General features: G+C 36.7%; 2 protein-coding genes across 3 annotated transcripts; both read right to left on the bottom strand.

Annotated features, from left to right (window-relative positions):
* Positions 1–11,621: 11,621 nt before the first annotated feature.
* LOC106428954 (AT-hook motif nuclear-localized protein 15) lies at positions 11,622–13,701 on the bottom strand. 2 transcript variants are annotated; one of them, XM_022700935.2, is made up of 2 exons: positions 13,537–13,701; positions 11,622–12,959 (listed from the first exon to the last, which is right to left on the bottom strand). In XM_022700935.2, exon 2 carries the CDS (start codon positions 12,783–12,785, stop codon positions 11,862–11,864), a length of 924 nt encoding a protein of 307 aa, XP_022556656.1. In that variant the 5' UTR covers positions 12,786–12,959; positions 13,537–13,701; the 3' UTR covers positions 11,622–11,861. The 2 variants fall into 2 exon arrangements, with proteins under 2 accessions (XP_022556656.1, XP_013725152.1); XM_013869698.3 differs by having other exon boundaries at positions 13,405–13,590.
* A 2,072-nt stretch (positions 13,702–15,773) lies between these two features.
* Positions 15,774–16,303, bottom strand: LOC106428955. The gene has a single exon (XM_022700469.2). It carries the CDS (start codon positions 16,286–16,288, stop codon positions 16,004–16,006), a length of 285 nt encoding a protein of 94 aa, XP_022556190.2. The 5' UTR covers positions 16,289–16,303; the 3' UTR covers positions 15,774–16,003.
* Positions 16,304–21,112: the final 4,809 nt, after the last annotated feature.

Here is a 21,112-nt window from a genome sequence, read left to right as displayed (position 1 = left end):
CCATGAACCAAAGTCCCTTGATGCGGCTCTAAAGGACCCACACTGGAACAATGCTATGCAGCATGAGAAAAATAATATGGAGATCACGCATACTTGGGATTTAGTTCCTCCAGACTCATCAATACAGCCTATAAGCAGTGGTTGGGTTCATAAGTCGAAGCTAAATGCCGATGGAACATTGAATAAGAGAAAGTCAAGACTGGTAGCTCGGGGGAATGAGCAGTCTGAAGGGATCGATTTTGTTGAAACTTACAGTCCTGTGGTACGTACTGCGACGATACGTTCAGTTCTCCACATCGCGACAGTTAAAGGTTGGAACATAAAGCAACTGGATGTAGAAAATGCATTTCAACACGGTGACCTCAAGGAGACTGTTTATATGAAGCAACCTCCGGGGCTAGAAGATCCTGCGAAGCCTCATCACCTTTGTAAGCTAAGGAAAGCTATCTATGGTCTTCGACAATCTCCACGTGCTTGGTTTGACAAGTTTAGTACTTTTTTGATTGAGTTTGGGTTCAAGTGCACGTATGGCGATCCTTCCTTGTTTGTGTACCTTCATGGTGATGATGTTATCTACCTCCTCCTTTACGTGGATGATATGCTTCTGACTGGAAATAATGAGAAGTTGATTGAGAAGCTCATGGTAACGTTGAATACAACATTTCGTATGAAGGATATGGGTTCGGTGCACTACTTTCTTGGGATACAAGTTCAAGCTCACTCTGATGGCTTGTTCTTATGTCAAGAACGGTACACACTAGACCTCCTCGAAGCTGCAGGAATGTCTGACAGTGCCTCTATGGCAACGCTATTACCAATGAAGCTTGATAAGGTTCCTGGCAGCGACACACTTTTCTCAGAGCCTTCATATTTTCGAAGCTTAGCTGGAAAGCTCCAGTACCTCACATTAACTCGACCAGATATACAATTTGCGGTTAACTATGTATGTCAGAAGATGCACTCTCCAACTGTCGCTGATTTCTCCAACTTGAAGTGAATTCTCCGCTACTTGAAAGGTACATGTCGTCTCGGCTTGAACATTAATGCTCGAACTGGCTTTCTTCTGTATGGGTTTAGTGATAGTGACTGGGCCGGCTGTAGAGACACACGTCGTTCCACTGGTGGTCTTTGTACGTTCCTTGGTTCCAATATCATCTCTTGGTCCGCGAAGAGACATCCCACGGTGTCAAGATCATCGACAGAGGCAGAGTATCGTACTCTGTCTCTCACTGCAACCGTGCTCAAGTGGATAGATTCCTTGCTTGGTGAGATGGGTATATCTCTCCCTGACACACCTGAGTTGTTCTGCGATAACCTCTCCGCTGTGTACTTGACTGCTAATCCTGCGCTTCACAATCGGAGTAAACATTTTGATATAGGCTTTCACTACGTGCGTGAACGTGTGGCTCTTGGTGCTCTTGTCGTTAGTCAGAGACCTGCTGTTCTTCAGCTAGCGGACATCTTTACTAAGTCTCTCCCCCAACAACCGTTCTTTGCCTTGCGAGACAAACTTGGGATCAGCAAGCCTCCTGCCCCAAGTTTGAGGGGCTGTATAAGCCCAACGACATCTAAAGCCCAACCTGATCGGCCCAGCTCTTCATCTATCAACGGTCAAGAACACGCAACAACCATGTCGTCGAAAGGTGTGCTTCGTACGGGACATACAGCCAAGGATCTACAGCTGCACAACCGGTTTGAAACCTTAGGATTGTGTGATGTCACCTGCTGAGCTGTACCCTAGCTAGCCTCTGCTGTGTACTCAGTCATTTCCTATATATTCATATCTTATGTAATCTCAAAGGTTAAGTTGAAAACATCAATAAGAAAGTTATCTTCTTCATAAAGATACCCTTTTATCACCAAGCTTTCACTAGAATACTGTAGTAGAACCGTTCGTTGTGGTCATCTCCGGCATAAAATCAATATTGCATATGTTATAGATAGTTGATCATCATATCTAGTAGAGTTAGAGATTATACGATGATGTAATGTATACTATCCAGTATTTAAAAAAAATCAACGAAAAGCCAAAAAAATGCAATGATTAACTGCCCCAAACAAAATTTTATTTTTTTAGTTCATCATTATCGATTGGTGTCAGAACATTATGCTCGATCCAAATTTTCAATTTTCCCTTTCATTCCAATTTACATCATTCCACCAAAAATACACAAAACAAAATTCAAAAAGAAGAAGCAAAGAACATGTTAGACATGCTATGATATACTCAAAGCCGATCTATGTAATTAGTTAATAATATAGTATGTCCTACACAGCGGCGGATCAAGAAAAGATTTTTATTAGGGGCAGAAATTTTTTTACGTCATTAACTGAAAAAACATAAGAAAAAGGGAGCATAAAGAGACTTGAACATTGGTTGAGTGGGGCAAATAATTATATTTTAACCAACTAAGCTAGAAAACGTTAACTAATTATAAGCATTTATGTTTGTTTTTAGTATTTATGTGGTGGCAACTGCCCTCTTGTTGTACAATATACATCCGCCACTGGTCCTACATGTATCTGTGTATACATACTTCTCATATACCTAATAATAAAACATTCGGTATTCTCTTCTTATGGTATTAGAGCCTGCTATACCTAATTAAGCCGCCTCTTTCCCTTTTCAAAACTTTTCGAGCTTCACCATGTCTAGTAGCTCCAACTCACCGGAGTCCACCAACGAGACTATTATTGTTTCAATTACAACAACCCTTCTACATCAATATGAACATGAATGTTACAAATTCACGAGCTCCAACTTTTTTGTGTGAAGTTGACATGTCTCACTGATAGGTATGATTTGGTCATATTTTTCCTACCAAATCATACCTATCAGTGAGGAAATGATAATGTTGTTTCTATGTCTAGCAGTGAGGCATACAACAGCTTCGCAGAGTGTATACAGGGGTGGATCCAGCAACTTAATGAGTATGGGGCACACATTATAAAGAATATATACATTAAGGGCATTTAGATAAATTATAATTATGTAGACATAGACATAAACATTTTTTTTATGTGACATGTCCTTCTATACTTTTCCATCGACGATGGGATTGTACCCAAGTCTTCCTAAACGCTGTGGAGACGAAAAAATCGATTGATCTACAGCTATTTAGCCAGAGAAATCACTATGACTCTGCAGCCCCTTCCCTCTACGGCAACAACAACATCAGAAGAGATCTGGAGCATCCTCACATCAACCTATGCGAAGCCAAGCAGAGAACATGTTAAACAGATTCGTCAACAAATCCAAAATTGGAAGAAGGGTGCCAAGTCTATTTATGAATACTATCAAGGATTCACCACACGTTTTGATGAGTTGGTGTTACTTGGGAAAGCTCTTTCAAACCTCACCCAATTATCAGAAACTTCGAACTGTTGGGTCCTTGTGCTTTCCTTGGCTACTACTAACCTATGCGACCAACCAACTTGATAACTGGTCAGTGCATTATGTCTTTGTTGGCTATTCCTTACATCAAAGTGCCTATCAATACTTAGAACAAGTCTCTGGCCGTATATATATATATATATATATCTCACCATCAGGTTCTAGGTATGGGCGTTCGGGTTTCCGATCGGGTTCTGATCGGGGTTTTCAGATATTGATTCTATTTTATAACACTTCCTAGGTTTTATACTAGTAAATTTGTAAGTATGGATCGGGATCGGATATAACACATTGGTTTCGGATCGGTTTTGTATCACATCATATAACCCATAATGTAACCATATATAGGTCGAATTTGGGTTATATAAGATTGGTTTGGATATTAATCGAAGTAAATCTAAAATTTAAATGTAGACCATAAGAAATATATACTTATTATATAGAGTTGAGTATTTAAGGTATTTATTTAAATTTTAAATACTTATTTTTAGATATCATATCGAAATGTTTGAATCTAGACAAACGAGTAAAATATCAAAAACACATATGAAATAATTCATTTACCATTCGCAGCCTCCACTTGAGAATGTTGGGGATGAGATCACAGCTTCCTTCTCTAATAAGTTATCTATCTCAAACATGAAACTCGTCGGCTTATGATCCTCCATTTATCTACAAAAAAATATTCTTTTCTTAGGCTTTTTGTACCTCGAACAAAAATGAGACCATCCCACAAACATGTCAATTAAGTTGTACAAAACACCGACAGTATTTCTACAAACTTATAAATTATAACTAAGACTAGTATGTTTCACGGGTATACTTTAATTACTTTTAAAAGAATTAGTGTTTATTTCACATGAAATTAAATTTGAATAATTGCTCAATTAGAAGATTTTATTGATGAAAATATGACATTTTAGTGTATCTATTTGTATTAATCAAAAAAAATTATTTTGTAAAACAATAATAGTAAGAGAAATATTGCATAATTTAGATATTTTTTTACTTGGCAGACCATAATATAGGATAATATTCTAGACGTGAACCGATTAAAAAATTATTTATTTTATTTTACTTTCGTTTTTACCAGATTTTTTATTTCACATGCTTATTTATGCTAAGACAATGATGATATGCATTACAAAAAAATATTTTCAGAATTCATCATTTAGGGGATGCACAATTTCGATATTTAAGAATTTGTCAAGAGTAAATTGTTTCAACATTAATTGATGGTTAAAGAGAAAAATAGAAAAGAAAATTAATTTGTTGGTCAAGGTTTTCCTTCTGGCCTATTGATCACAACATGAGTGGGTTGAGAGTCTCTAGGTAAGTTGGAGTCCATCTTCTCTTCTATCCTTCATTAACCCATGTGGTCTTTAATCTAGAACAAAACTTGTCAATATGTGTTTCCAAAAAAAAAAAAGAACAAAACTTGTCTCTTTCTCCACCTAAGAAGAGAATCTGTTTTACCAAAAAAGACGAAAAAAAATCCTTTGTGAAAGTTGAAGTCGATCTCTTCTTCACTTTTCATATATCTTCTTCAGTCTGCTTCGATTTTTGTGATAATCATCAGGGCCGGCTCACAACGGGGGACAAGCGGTGCGACCGCTCCGGGCCCAAGTCTGTGCCCCCCGTATAATAATAGTTAAAGGGCCCAATTTTTTTTATAAATCTATATATTTATATATAAAAAATAATAAATAAAATTGAAAAGGGCCCAAAATTATTTGATATGTATATAGTTTTATTTTCATTACAAATGTACAAAATATTACTGATTAAAATTTTAAAATATTTTAAACATTATCTACATATAAATTTTAAAGGGTAAATTTTTTTTTCCCTAGGGCCCTCGGCAATGTTGAGCCGGCCCTGATAATCATAGCTCTTTATTCACTCTTCTTCTTTAGTTGAAATTGTGTTCCCAGCTTATTGCCCTTCGATTTTCAAAGGAGCCGCTTAGTTCGAGGAAGAGTCATTCCTCTGTAAAAAAGGAAAACAAAGAAGTTCTCTAAGGGAAGATAAATTAGTTCTGAGAGTTAAAAATTATCGCTTACTCATTTGTTAAGAAACACTATAATATAATTCCATCACTAACCAGTGGATACCAGCATATTTTCCAAAGCCATGTGTAACTTTCGCTTAATCATTTTCAAAATTACTATGTACACAATATCGATCGTTCTTGCCACTTCAAAAACTTTACAGCCACCACCAAATTGAAGATTTATCTTTCTTCAGAGAAAACAAATGAGAGCATCTGCTGTTCTACTTTGTGGAATAAATTAAACTGTTTGAATTTTGTAAATAAATTTGTTGTAGAATTTGATGCGTGGACTTGATATAATGTATGAGTAGGAGTTGGAGATCGTGGTTGAAACCGATAAAAGAACTTTTCTTTTTTTGCTATCTTTTTGGTTTTTGTCGTCATTTTCTTTCTATTTTAATGGCATGATATTTTTTCAAATTATTTTTTTAAGTATTTTTTTTTAAAAAAATTGAAGAGTTAACACACGTTAAAATATGATTGATTGAGTGACTTGTGCTTTAATATAGTATATAAAGGATACATTGTGTGTATTTTTGGAGACTTCAACGAAATTTTAAATAATTCAGAGAAGACGGGAGGTCCTAGAAGAAGTGATAACTCTTTTCTACCTTTCACAACTATGATTGATTCTTGTGGTATGACGGAACTTCCTGGCACTGGAAACAGTCTTACTTGGGGAGGTAAAAGGGAAAATCTCTGGATTCAAAGTAAACTTGACAGAGCCTTTGGTAACAAGGAATGGTTTAACCAATTCCCTGCATCAAACCAAGCCTTTCTAGCTAAGAGAGGATCGGATCATAGGCCGGTGGTGATAAAGCTTCTCTCATCTCAAGATTCTTATAGAGGATCCTTTTGTTTTGATAAAAGAATGCTACATAAGCCTCATGTCAAAGAAGCTATCCAGATGGCTTGGAATTCATCTGCTATCCAGGTTTCTTCTTTGGTTTCTTCTAGGCTCCGTCAATGTAGGAAGGCTCTTAGTCGATGAAAAAAAGATAATTCTGCAAATTCTCAAGTTAGGATTATTAAACTTCAAGAAGAACTTGAACAAGAACAATCCTCCTTTCATCCCTCTACTCTTAGATTGGCTTGTCTCAAGAAAGATCTTCTGATGGCATATAGAGATGAGGAAAATTTTTGGAAACAAAAAAGCAAAGACGACTGGATTCTCTTTGGTGATGGAAATACTAAGCTATTCCATGCGGCAGTTAAGATTTCAAGATCAAAGAATGAGATTGTCAAACTTATTGACAAAGATGGTAACACTCAAAGATCTGAAGCTTCTAAAGGTCAAGCAGCCATCCAATATTTTAAAGACATTTTTAAATATTCAAACTCTGAAGATTATAGGTACCTCCTGAGAGATCTTCCATCTAGAGTTTCTGAAACAATGAATCATTACCTTACCCACAAGGTAACTCCTGATGAAGTCAAGGAAGCTGTTTTCTCAATTAAACCAAATAGTGCTCCTGGAGCGGATGGGATTATTTTTCCAATCTTATTAGGAAATTGTAGGTGATCAACTTACAAAGGAAGTCCTTCTTTTTTTTGAAACCGGTATTATGCCTTCTGAGTGGAACTATACTCAAATTTGTTTTATACAAGACCAACGCTACATTAATGTCTGATCTCCGTCCTATTAGTCTCTGTTTGGTTATGCACAAGACAATATCTAAGATTCTTGCTTCTAGACTCAAGGTTTGTCTTCCTAACATAGTCTCTCCGACTCAGTCAGCATTTGTATCAGACAGACTCATATCTGATAACAAACATTATAATGGCGCATGAAGCGGTTCATAGTCTTCGTACTCATGATTTTATATCCAAGAACTTTATGGCAGCCAAGACAGATATGTCCAAGGCTTTCGATAGAGTTGAATGGAACTATTTGGAAGCCTTATTATCTTCTCTTGGTTTTGATGGCAAATGGATATCTTGGATTATGGCTTGTGTTACTACTGTTAAGTATTCGATCCTTCTTAACGGTCAATCCTTCGGTTTCATTTCTCCAGAACGTGGGCTGAGACAAGGAGACCCCATTTCTCCTTTTTTGTTTGTTCTCTGCACGGAAGGTCTTACTCACATGCTTAATCAAGCCTCAGACAATGGATCTTTGAAAGGTATTCAATTCTCCATTGAAGGGCCTGCGATTCATCATTTATTTTTTGCGGACGATAGTTTGTTTCTCTTCAAAGCATAGCTGTCTCAATGCCTTGTCTTTCAAGAGATTTTCAATAAATATGAAGAAGCCACAGATCAGGTCATTAATCTTGCAAAATCTTCTCTTACTTTTGGGAAGAATATTGAGCCGAGGTTGAAAGAGAAGATTCAAAATACATTAGGAATCTTCTCAGAAGGTGGAGCTGGAACTTATTTGGGTCTTCCTGAGTGTTTTAGTGGCTCTAAGGTTGAGCTTCTTAACTATATTCAAGACAAGTTGAAGGGTAGAATGTCAGGTTGGTATAGTAAATTTCTTTCTCAAGCAGGGAAGGAAATTATTTTGAAGTCTGTAGCTCTAGCAATGCCATGCTATGAGTTGTTTCAGACTTCCAAAGACGACTTGTAAGAACTTAACATCAGCCATGGCTTCTTTCTGGTGGTGTTCTCATGAAGACAAAGGAAAAATACACTGGCTTAGTTGGGATAAGCTTTGTTTTCCTAAAGATCGTGGAGGAATGGGTTTTAAAGATATAGAAATCTTTAATCAAGCTCTTCTGGCTAAACAAGCTTGGATGATCCTTGCATCTCCTTCTTCACTTCTCAGTAGATTTTTAAAAAGCAGATATTTCTCTGAGAAGGATTTTTTAAATGCTCTTTTAGGATCTAGACCTTCTTTTGCTTGGAGAAGTATTTTATTTGGTAGAAATTTGTTAGTTAAAGGTCTCAGACACATGGTTGGAGATGGCAAATCCCTTTCAGTCTGGTCTTCCCCTTGGTTAGTGGATGGTGATAGGAAGCGTATCCCGCTTATGAAGAATATTCTTATTGATTTAAATCTTCGAGTAAGTGATCTTCTTCTGGATAACTCTCATCACTGGAACCTCAGCTTGTTGAATGATCTCTTTTACCCTCAAGACATAGAGATCATCCTCAAAATCAAACATGTTATCTCTTCACCGGATTTCTTCATTTGGAACCACACACGTTCTGGGGAGTATGCGGTAAGATCAGGTTACTGGCTTGCTGAAAAAGAAGCCAATAAAAATGCTTTGGTAGCAGGAAGTATGTTACCATCTTTGAATGGTATTAAGGATTGTATCTGGTCTCTCAATACTGCTCCAAAAATTAAAATCTTTCTTTGGAAAGTTATCAGTGGAGCTTTGCCAGTTGCGGACAATCTCACGGATCAAGGTATGAAAATTGATACTCGATGTCAAATATGTGGTTTGGAGGGTGAATCCTTAAATCATGTCCTATTCTCTTGCAACATTGCGAGGCAAACTTGGGCAAATAGTTGTTTCCCGCATCCTCCAAATGGATTTGATTCTTCCTCAGTCTATTCCAACATCTTCTATGTTTTAAAGACAAGAAACAATCTCCTCATTCCTGAACACATTAGAAGGAGTGGCCCTTGGATCATTTGGTATATCTGGAAGAACCAAAATTCTTTTCTCTTTGAAGGAAAAATTTCTCTAGGATCCACGTTTATTAAGGCTATTTTTGAAGAAGTGGATCATTGGTTCTTCATCAAGGATGATGATCTTCAAGCAAAAGCCATTGATCTTGCAAAGAAAAAAAGAATTACTTTTGGTTGGAAACCTCCTCCAAAATCTTGGCTAAAATGTGATATAGCCTCTGCTTGGGACAAAGATAAGCTTCAGAGTGGAGCCTCCTGGATTCTCCGAAATAGCGATGAAAAAGTTGTTATGAATGGTAGGAGATCTTTTGTTGGAATCAATAGTAAAATTGAAGCATCTTTTGAAAGTTGGAGCTGGGCTTTAGAGAGTATGAAGAATCTCCATTTTAATGCTATCATATTTTCTAGTGATGACCATGATCTTATTGGTGCAGTCTCCAAACCATCAGCATGGCCTTCGCTCAAGTTCTACTCCTCCCATTTGTTAGCTTGGCTGCAACATATTGTTGATTGGAAAGTTCATTTTCACTCTCATCAACACATTATTGGTGCAAAGTTTATAGCTAGAAGTGTGATTAAGGAGGAACTTTTTCAATTTTATATTTCTGTTGGTTTTCTATCTTGGCTTAGCCATCTTTTTGTTTAAGATTAGATTGATGATGTTCCTCTGTTTTCTATTGAAACTAGCTCTGTAATCACTTTCATCAATTCAGTAATAGTGTTTAAAAAAAAGGATACATTGTGTAAACTACCCACTTCAAATTGAAAAATATTGCTAGCATGCATTGTGGAAAAATCAGAAACGTTGAAATACAAAAAATATTCTTCGACATCAAACAAAGTCAATAAAATTTTCTCAAAAAGGTCAATAAAATCACATTATAAAGCTAGCGAAAGCAAAATTGGAATAAGTTTGGAGGATTAACGGACAAAGTAAATGTTGTCAAAAACTGGAAGACTAGAAGTTAATAAAATAAAAGAAGATTTACCAATAGTATAGCGATGACTAAAATAAATAATGGAATGTTAAATAAATAATAAGCCATTTCTCAAAAAAAAAAAAGATAATGGAATGTTAAATAAATAATAAGCCCTTTCTCAAAAAAAAAAAATGTTAAATAAATAGTGGAATAAGATAAATATATTTGTTGTCAACAAAATAAATAGCTAAAAATGTGAAAACCTGATTTTTAATTAGTATTGTGAAAGAAAATAGCGTAATTATGTTTTGAAACGTTGTCAGGAAAGGAATATCGGCAGTGGAGAATTGTACCGGTCGAGATTGGCTCAGTTTTCAATTGTTTTGACCAAATACAGATCTTTTTTTTTGTCAAATACAGAGCTGAATTTGAACTAGAAAACAATCGAGTTAGATATATATATATATATATATATATATTTTGTTTTAATTTTTTTTTTGGCAGAAACCAACACAAATGGTAGGTTCTAATTCACTATGTGCGTTTGGCAAAAGGAAAACATTCATTATTTCTCAAAACTGAAAAAAAAAACACAGAAACAAAAAATGAACCAAAATCTACTAATTAATATACACTCCTCTAATGTTAGCAGCTCAAGAGCAGCATAATTGAAGAAATCAGCACGTTAATTACACCGAACTTTAATCTTATGCAAGTGCGTAATGGACAAGAAATTCAATCTTAGATGTGTTAAGATTCGTTTGGTATATCACTGAACTCTTTTATGAGCGAGATTATCTTAGATTTAGTGTCTAGCTATTCCTCCAATAATCAACTACCCATCTTGCTGCTAATGTGTATGAAGTTGAAGCAGATCTTGCAAAGCTTCCCAGCCTGCCCTGCTACTTTGATTGCATAGCTAATATTGTAACTATTTTCAAACGAAAATTTTTATTCTTCCAGTTCTCTATGAACTTCTTTTAGAAATAATTCTCTATGAGCTTCTTTTAGAAATAATAAAATATATTAAAAAAAAAATACAAATTTGCTACGGAATTTAGTTATGATGGGACCAAATCTTCCGTACTTTCGTTGGTTTGCTTGTAGTACAAGTGGTACATAAAAAGAATTTGCAAGACCAAAGACTGTAAAACACCCAAAAAAGAAAAATACCAATTCTAATTTGATAAAACCACTCTTTTTGACCATATAAAAGACCCTGGGACCAAATTCAAAAACAGTAACATCAAAGATATCATCTTGGTTAAAATACCAAACAACTTTCACTAGAAGAGTAAACAACACACACATGTATATAAGAAAGTACCTCCTCAATCTTAAACCACAAACCCTCACTAATATTAACCGCCGCAAAGCTAGAGTTCGTTATTGTATGCTTAGAGATTCAAAAATGAAGCATATATGAACTCCCTAAATCCACATATATCTTTACCGCATCACCAGCTCAAGAAGAACAAAACAATAGAGGAATACACCCTAACTAAAATAATCAGCCTCAACAAGAGTTTAAAGAACAAAAATCTAGGACATGATACGAACAATGCCTCAAACGAATAAAAGGTCTTAAAGAACGCAAAAGATCAATAAGAATCACACTTACCAGTTACCACACACCATTTCCCATAAAGACTTTGCGCAGGTTTATCCACAAAATTAAGAGAAGAACATCAAAGCTCCAAGGCGATTCTATGATCAGTTAACAACATTCATAACAAAACTAACCGAGAACAGTCAGAAAAACTAGTAATCACCGCCATAAAACAAACAAACACTAGCTAGACATCATCCGAGCTTAATAAACAAAAGTCTAACCACCCTAAAATAATTTCAACAGATGGAAAACATAATCCTCCGAGCTAAAAGAACACCTTGCAATCATCACCTATCTAAGTATCAATATGAAGGAGGACCACGAGGTGGAGGAGCACCCCAATACACGTCGTGTTGAGCCATTTGCTGACCATTTGGCATAAAACCAGGAGGCATATTATACATCGGCGGCGGCAGCGGCTGCATGGACTCTTCGTTACCATCATTCCCACTCTCGTTATCGTCTTTCTCTTTCTCCTTCTTAGCTTCTTCTATTTGCGGTTGGTGTTGCTCATCTTCAATAGGTAACCTCTCGTAAGTAGCATTAGAAAACGTAGCAGCGATAACAATAACAGGTCCAGAAGCAATAAGCGGTCCAGCGACTCCACCTCCCAAGACTTGACCCTGAGCTCCAGCTAAGTAAACCGTTAAACCGGCCGCGGCTGCCGGAGAACCGGAAGTCGGAAGAAAAGCACCGCACATAGACAAGATCTCAAACTGACCACGAAGAGACACAACTCCTCCAGACACAGCAGGCTGTCGCAGAGTGACGTTAGTGACCAAACCGCTACCGCTCAGAACAGAAACGCCTCTTCCGCGTCTACGAGCGAAGGCGTTTAGGGCTTCCGCCACGTCAGCTCCCGTGGCGATCTCGAGGACGTGGCTTTGCAGCGAGTTGGGGCTTTCTTTGGAGACAACCACTGGGTTCTTCGGTTTGTTTTTGGAACCTGGAGGTCTCCCTCTCGGACGTCGACCCGTAGACCCGGATCCAGATCCAAGTTCGATAGCAAGTACCTCGTCTCGGCTATTAGGTTCCTCTTGGCTGTTCTGTGTCTGCGTCTGAGTGTTAGGGCTTCCACTGTTGTTGGCGAAGTCATGGTCCAATCTTGGATCCGACCGGGGCATACTCGGGTTATTGCTTCTGTGGTGCATAGACGGAGCTGATGACGTCACTGGACTCTCCACTCCTCCCATAGCAACGTTCCCTACCCACCAAGGATTCGCCATTGATTTTACCTTTTTTTCTGCTCTCTGACAAAAACTATTCCAAAGGGGGAGATAGAAATATCTGAAAACCTTATCCTAAAGTTTAGAGTGCATCTTTCGTAACCAAATCTAAACCAACATGTTGCATGAAGCAGACACAGAAGTCATGGGACATCATTCCTTTTTATCATATACCTGAAGAAAAAAGGAAGAAAATAATCAGATCGAGAATTAGTAAGAAAACGCAACAAAAAAAAAAAAAGAAGGAAAAAAAAACCCTAAAAACTATCACCAAAGAGTAATATCAAATAACGAAAACCCAGAACCCCCAAACATAAAAATCTTAACTTTATTTTCCAATCGAATTTAAAAAGAAACTTTATGTGATTGATTAAAAAAAGCTTATGAAAAAAGATTAAATCCTTAAATTAAAGGAGAAGAAAAAATGGTGAAATTTTACTATCAGCAAAAATCAAATAACGAAAACCCGGAAACCCCAAACATAAAAATCTTAACACTATTTCCAAATCGAATAAAAAAATGAAAACTTTATGTGTAATCAAAAATAAGTTAAGCATAAAAAGATTAAATTGAAGGAGAAGAAAATATGGTGAAATTTTCGAATCTAGGAGAGAGAGACCTAAAGATTTGTTCCAGACAAAGCTTTGTACTTGAAAGTCGTAGAACACTTTTACTGTCTCTTTCTATTTTGTACTTTGGAGAATAATGGCGTATGCGTACGATAAAAGGACTTAATGGCAGAGAGGCGTACGATAAGGAGTTTCTGGTGGTGGATGATGAATTGTGATGTGATCTTTCGTGATAACGTTCTCCGAAGCGGTCCTCTCTTTATCTATCTCTAGACCAGAGCCGTCCTTTTGGACCATTGAACTTTTAGGTGTTCGTGCAAAAGTCTGAGCGACCTTCTCTAGACACGCCCTGTCTCTTCTCTCTATCTCAACTAGCCCTGGATTAACTCACTTTTGTGGACCCGTTTTGAAACTACTGTGTTACCCCTGGCTTCAATTGTCAAATTTTGGATCTATATTTAGTAACAAGTTTTCTGGTTTGATAGTGAAAAATCAGCTGTAGAAAAGGAGAAACAAGTTGACTTGAGCTTGAATTATACTGCACTAAGAGCATTTTCATTATTGGTAACATTTATAGGATAAACTTAAAATAAATATTAATTTTTAAAAATAAATTTTGAAATTTTAAAATGAGATAAATAACCGGGATAATTTGAAAAATACCTCATTTGTGATTTGAAATTTGACAAATACACTTTGTTTTATATTTTATGAAAACTACACTTTCTTATATGTAAAAAGACATTTTACCCTCATTTTGATTTAAATTAAAAAACCTAAATTGAAATCAAAATTATTTATGTATTTTTTGGGTTCACGGGTATTTTTGTTGTTCGTGTTTAAAAGTACAATAAAATCTAAATACAACTTAGTGAATTCATAAACTTAAATCATATAAGTCATAAACCAGAATATGCATGCGTCCTTATTAAGTGAATTAAGTAGATCAGGTGCGTCATATATATTTTTCAGTAATGTTCCCTTATACATATGATGGTACATGAAAGAAGAACTTCATGTTGCGTCATATACACGGTACTTGGATAGTTGTATGTTTGATTAGTTCAAATTTTGTATTCTTGGTTTTTGCAACTTAATATTTGGATCTTATGTTGCAAGGAGAAGGTAATATCTAAATAATGGAGTTTCATAGAATGCCTCCTTGCTTTCATTCCTTGATCATTTATCACCTCTATTTTTCTCGTCTTCTTAGTTGTATTTTATTAAATATAAAAACGAGATGGAATGTAGCTTGATTTTTTATTAGTCCGTGTATAGTTCAATGCAGTCCTGGCTCAATAGATGTTTTGTTACAAGTTTCAACCTGAAACTTTCTTAGTCCTTTTTTTTACCCCTAGGCATCATCACATCAATGGACAGGGCTCCCCTGTTTTTCGTGAGTAAAACAGAGCTCATTCTTGTTCTATAAACTGAGCAGTTTAGGCAATATTCTTTGCCCTAGTGTTGAACTGCACGTTGAATAAGATGTTTAAATGTAGATGGAATAGCTGAACAATTAGTTTTAGTGGCAGCCAATGTCAAAGTGGATTTTAACGAAAGCTGCCTCATGTGACACAAAGTTCAGAGACTCTACATAACTACTACGTTGGTGATATACACAGACTTTATATTGTTAACAAACCAAAAGCTGATCGATGGTATATCTTTGCTAATTTTTCTGGACGGGATAATCATCTTGTACATGACACGATTTAAAAATATATTACAATAGCTTTCAATTATTTGATTGGATAATTTAGTCATTTTATATATACAAAAGGGTAGTTTTCAAAAAAATTAAATAGTAGTGTAGTTTTCAAATTTGAATCTCATATAAATGTATTTTCCCAAATTTTCCCTAAATAACCTTTGAAATTTTCATAAATATATGTTTAAATTTTAAATATTCTTTTCTAGATAACTGTTAAATTACTTTCATGGATATGTTGAATAAGTGTTGAACCTGATATGAATTAAATTTTGTAGAATATATCAAAATGTTGAATCATAAAGAAAATGAAAGAAAAATAATACTGCATGGTGTGCCCACTGCCCAGTGCCCTTTTATTGGAAGAACTAATTATTTAATTAAAACATTATTGGAATACGTGTTACACTGTATTACTGACTTTTGTTTTGGATATTTTAGAAATTGATATATATAGATATGGCCCAAATTAAGAGTTGCAAAAAATTATCAGCCTTATTTCATAAAACATGGTTTCTGAATTCAATGAACCGGTGGGGTGTGGACAAAATTTTGCTTCTCAGACCTTGTGTTTTGGGTGGCTTCAAAGTCTTAGACCCAATATAAGTTGTCACCCTTTTTATGAAAATTTCAGATTTGTTATTTTTTTAAGACGAGGGGAGAAAGCTTGTACGACTTTGAAGACAATTTACACACCAACGTTTAACCAGATTTTAAAAGAAACACACGATCAAATCTATTTTTTTTTACCATAAGGCAGTAGTACAATACCATTTCACTAATCTGACCCTTGTTTTAACTGCTTGCATAACATTGATATAAGAAACTCCTGATTTACATGTTTCTTTATTACTCAACATCATTTATCGTAGGCTACGGTAGCATAGCATAAACTTTGTACGTTTCAAAACATTATGCAATCGGTGATTGTGTTTCTTCCTTCAGTTTGTAGTTGATGACTTGTCTTGATAAAGCTTTGGACTGTGAGTTGAAATCCAAAGGAAAGCTCCAATAGCAAACTCTCGCTTGTGAGCCAAGTCTCCATAAGTAGACAAGCCGTAGTCTGCTAAAACCCTGTCGAGTTTCCATTCCGGCATGTCTAGGTAATCTTCTTTAGAGTATCTCGGGTAGTGAAGAGGCATCTGAAACACACTGACTTCATCGTTCTTGCGATTTCTCACATCCATCCTCTTACTTATGGTTGATTCTGATGAACAAATATGCATGTGTTACGTTTATGTTCTTCGGAGGACTATATAGGGATGTTGGAAGTGGTGGCTTACACACTTAACGTGTGAGTTTTTGTCACACGAATTGGTTTGTTTACCTTCTTCATTGCCTTTGCTAAACGCATGAATATGTGGATTGTACACACTATTGGATTACTTGGATGAGTCTGATCACTTGCACGTACAGATAAATTTGAACAAACTCTCCATTCTCCTTGTTTATCATTAACCAGTGTCGTTTCTAAAACACTTTCTAAAGGGGAAACCTATACTGAGAAAAATAAAAAGAAACGAAATTTCAAAATTGCATTTTAAGTAAAAGGTTTGGTCCAGATACTCCAAAGATATATTTACTTGGTTTTCATATGTATCCCATGATACATTCCTATTCCAGAGATATGCTTACATGGCTCACATATTTCACTAGATACTTCAAAATCTTTCTCCACCCAAACCCAACAACTTTGTTATAATTCCCAATAAAATTAATTAATCAAGATAGACAAATCTTACCTTGTTATAAAAGAGATGTTGTGTAAGCTTATTATTACTCATGACCATAGGTCTATATTTATACAAGTATTAGACCGTCTTATTTAAACCGTCATAAGAGAAAAAGGAAATCATATTCCTAATAGGAATAGGAACACTACAAGAAAACAACGGTATTCTGACGGACATTCCGACGGAAAATGAAATCCTCGGAATATCCCGAGGAATTTCCGAGGAAATTCCGAGGAAACATAAAATTTGGTTTCCTCGGAATTTCCTCGGAATATACCGACGGAATTCCGAGGAAATACTAATCCGTCGGAATATTCTTATGGAATACCGAGGAAAAACGTATTCCTCGGAAAAAACCGATGAATTCCGAGGATATATTATAGCCGTTAGAGAGCCGTTGGGGATTTTTAAAATTCCGAGGAAATTCCGACGAACTAGCCGTTGGCGTCGGAATTCCGTCGGAATTTCCTCGGGCTGTCGGTAGGATTTCAACTATAAATACAAGCACCCCTCTTCCTCTTCATTCACTCCATATCTTCATCCTCCCTCTTACTCTCTTTACACACGAATTTGATTTATAAATAACATGTCTTCTTCAAATTATTTTCGTTCTTGGATCGATCGACCTCATTTGGATCCGAACACGAGATTGCTTACGGAAGAATACTAACGACGTATAACCAAATTCATGGGGTTAGTTCACCGACAACCGGAAGAAAAAACAGGTATGTTAAGATGTCCTTGCTCTAATTGTAAAAATAGAAAGGTTATTAAAGAGTGGGATGTTTGGACTCATCTATATTTGAGTGGGTTTACACGAAGTTACAAAATTTGGTATCATCATGGGGAAACTGATTATGAACATGGTAGTACTAGCGAACCTCAGCCAGCGGTTAGATTAGAAGAACCAATTAGAACGGATGTAGATTATGGTGTAGGTACTGAGCAGATGGTAAATGATCATTTTAGAGGGGAAGATTTACCCAATGCACAAGCTAGGAGATTTTATGATATGTTGGATGCTGGAAAGCAACCATTGTACGAAGGTTGCAGAGATGGTCATTCAGCTTTATCATCTGCTACAAGATTGATGGGCATTAAAACAGATTATAATTTGGCTGAAGACTGTGTGGATGCGATTGCTGATTTTGTAAAATGTATTCTACCCGAGGATAATGTAGCTCCTGGTTCATACTACGAGGTTCAGAAACTCGTAGCTGGTCTTGGTTTATCGTATCAGGTAATAGATGTATGCAGCGACAACTGCATGATTTATTGGAGGGCGGATGAACAGCGGGTTACATGCAAATTTTGTGGAAAGCCTCGTTATAAAGATACGAGTGGAAGAGTTCCAGTGCCATATAAAAGGATGTGGTATTTGCCTTTGACGGAAATGTTGCAGAGGTTGTATCTGTCTGAACGCACAGCGCAACCAATGAGATGGCATGCGAAGCACTCAACAGATGGTGAGATCAGACATCCTTCAGATGCAAAAGCGTGGAAGCATTTCCAATCAAAGTATCCCGACTTTGCGTATGAGAGAAGAAATGTCTACCTTGGATTATGTACTGATGGTTTCAGCCCGTTTGGCAAGAGTGGAAGACAGTATTCTCTATGGCCCGTCATTCTTACACCATACAACCTACCCCCAAACTTGTGCTTGCGACGAGAGTTTTTGTTTCTCTGGATTCTCGTTCCCGAACCAGAGCATCCTAAGAGATCACTTGATGTGTTTCTTCAGCCACTAATATATGAGTTGCAACAACTATGGGCTCAAGGTGCTGAAACATACGATGTTTCGTGTAAAGAAAACTTTCAAATGCGGGCAGTACTAATGTGGACAATAAGTGATTTTCCAGCATATGGTATGTTATCTGGATGGACAACGCATGGAAGGCTATCATGTCCATATTGTCAAGATAACACTGATGCTTTCCAACTAAAACACGGAAGGAAAACGTGTTGGTTTGACTGTCACAGGAGATTCCTACCACCTGATCATCCATATCGTAGGAGTAGGAATTTGTTTACGAAGAACAAGAGGGTGTTTGACAGTCCACCTCCGGAAATTTGTGGGAAAGATTTGAAGATACAACTAAGAGATTTTGGTGCAGAAAGGACGCCAGACGTCGGTGGACATGAGCGTTTTCCGGTAGTGCTGTTGGAGACCTACATAACTGGCACAAAAAAGTATTTTCTGGGATCTGCCATACTGGGAGGATCATCTGCTAAGGCATAATTTAGATGTCATGCATATTGAGAAGAACTTTTTTGACAATCTCATGAACACGATCCTTAATGTTCAAGGTAAAACAAAAGATAATTTGAAGTCAAGACTGGATTTAGTCGATATATGTGCTCGTTCAGAACTTCATGTTGATGAGAATGGTAGGGCTCCTTTTCCCATATACCGACTTGATGCAGAGGGAAAAGATGCGTTCTTTGATTGGATTTCAAACGATGTGGAATTTCCAGACGGTTACGCATCTAATTTGCGTAACTGTATCGACAGAAAGGAAGGAAAGTTTACTGGCTTGAAAAGCCACGATTGCCATGTAATGATGCAGCGCCTCCTTCCGTTTGCCTTCAAGGAACTATTACCACGAAATGTTCATGAAGCAATTGCAGGGATAAGTGGTTTCTTCCGCGATTTATGCACGAGATCAGTGACTCTTGAAGGTATTGAAAATTTGAAGACTAACATAGCCGTGATTCAGTGCAACCTTGAGAAGATATTTCCTCCCTCATTTTTTGATGTTATGGAGCATCTTGTTATTCACCTGGCAAGAGAATTGGAACTTGGTGGTCCTGTGCAGTATAGATGGATGTATCTGTATGAGTGGTATATGTTCCATTTGAAGAAGATGGTGAAAGATTTAAGTAGGGTGGAAGGTTCTATAGTCGCACAGATGATCAATGAAGAAACTTCAAACTTTGCCGAGTACTACTTTCCAGCAGAAGTTCAGACCAAAAACAGAAGACCTGCTCGGCATGATGATAGAGGCGAACAGGCAACATATCATGTTACGGTTCCAGACATTTTCACAGACGTTGGACGACTTAGCGAAAAACCAAAGGACCGTCGACTTACTGAGCAGGAGCGCAGTAATTTGCAAACATATTTGCTCACCAACTGCGAAGATGTTCTTCAATATGAGAGGTAAATAAATTAGCTTACAAATTTTTATTTTAACAAGTTGAAATTTAAATCTTAATTAATTACATTATTGTCATCATATGTACAGGATTTTCATGGCAGAAAAACGGTTCGAATATAGATACGCCACAGAGGACGAGCTAGAAGAAATGAAGCAGAGAGAATTTTCTGGATGGATGTTTACTTAAGTGAGTGCTTTAAACAAATTAAAATATCATTTATCACATATTTATACTAATTCATATTTATTTATATAACATATATATGTGCTATTAATATAGGTAACTCCTGGTTTAGCCAGAGGTGAAACATTTGACGATTGGATACGCGAGATGGTCGTTGGACCAAAATTTGTTGTGAAGTCATATCCGAGGTTTTGTACTCGAGGATATGCATTCACAACTCAGAAGAGGAGACGTTCGAGTACGACTTATAATGTTGGCGTTTGTTCTGCATCAGGAGATGATGTATACTACGGACACATACGTGAGATTTTGGAAATCAAGTATTTGGGCATGGTTGGATTGCGCTGTACTGTTTTCTATTGTGATTGGCATGACAACACTCTAGATCGAGGTGTGAGAACAGATGCATTTGGTGTTACATCAGTAAATTCGAGGCGAAAGCTGCAATATTATGATCTTTTCATTCTTGCTTCTCAGGCCGATCAGGTAATTAAATGTTAATTATTTAGAATGATTCATCATCATGTGTATTAATTTATAATTTTACTAATAATTTTTTAAATGTTACATGTTTGTTATATCAAGTACCCCCGGGTAAGGAACAGAGATGATCCATGGGTTACTGTTACAAGACTCAACCCGAGAGGCCGAGTTCAGGGTAGTTCTGAGCTTGAAGACCACTACAACCAAGCACATCCGGCAACTTAAGTGCAGCAGAAGATTTAGCTGGAGTTGGCCTTGTTGTCGATTTAACCGACTTCGGAGAGGAAGCCGTCGTTCACGTAGAGGATGAACCAGTGATTGGAGAGTTTCACCAAGATCCAGATTCAGATTCATCTGGTGATGATGACTCGGAAACAGACTAGCATCGATTTTTTTTTTTTAATAAATATTCCGACGGAATTCCGAGGAAGATAAGGTTTTCCTCGGAATTCCCTCGGAATATTCCGAGGAAATTCCGAGGAAATAGGGTTT

The sequence above is a fragment of the Brassica napus genome, chromosome C4 (genome assembly GCF_020379485.1).
Source record: "Brassica napus cultivar Da-Ae chromosome C4, Da-Ae, whole genome shotgun sequence".
In the NCBI taxonomy this organism is placed as follows: Eukaryota; Viridiplantae; Streptophyta; class Magnoliopsida; order Brassicales; family Brassicaceae; genus Brassica; species Brassica napus.
The sequence above is the reverse complement of the archived record's forward strand: the minus strand, read 5'-3'. Positions and strand labels throughout refer to the sequence as shown.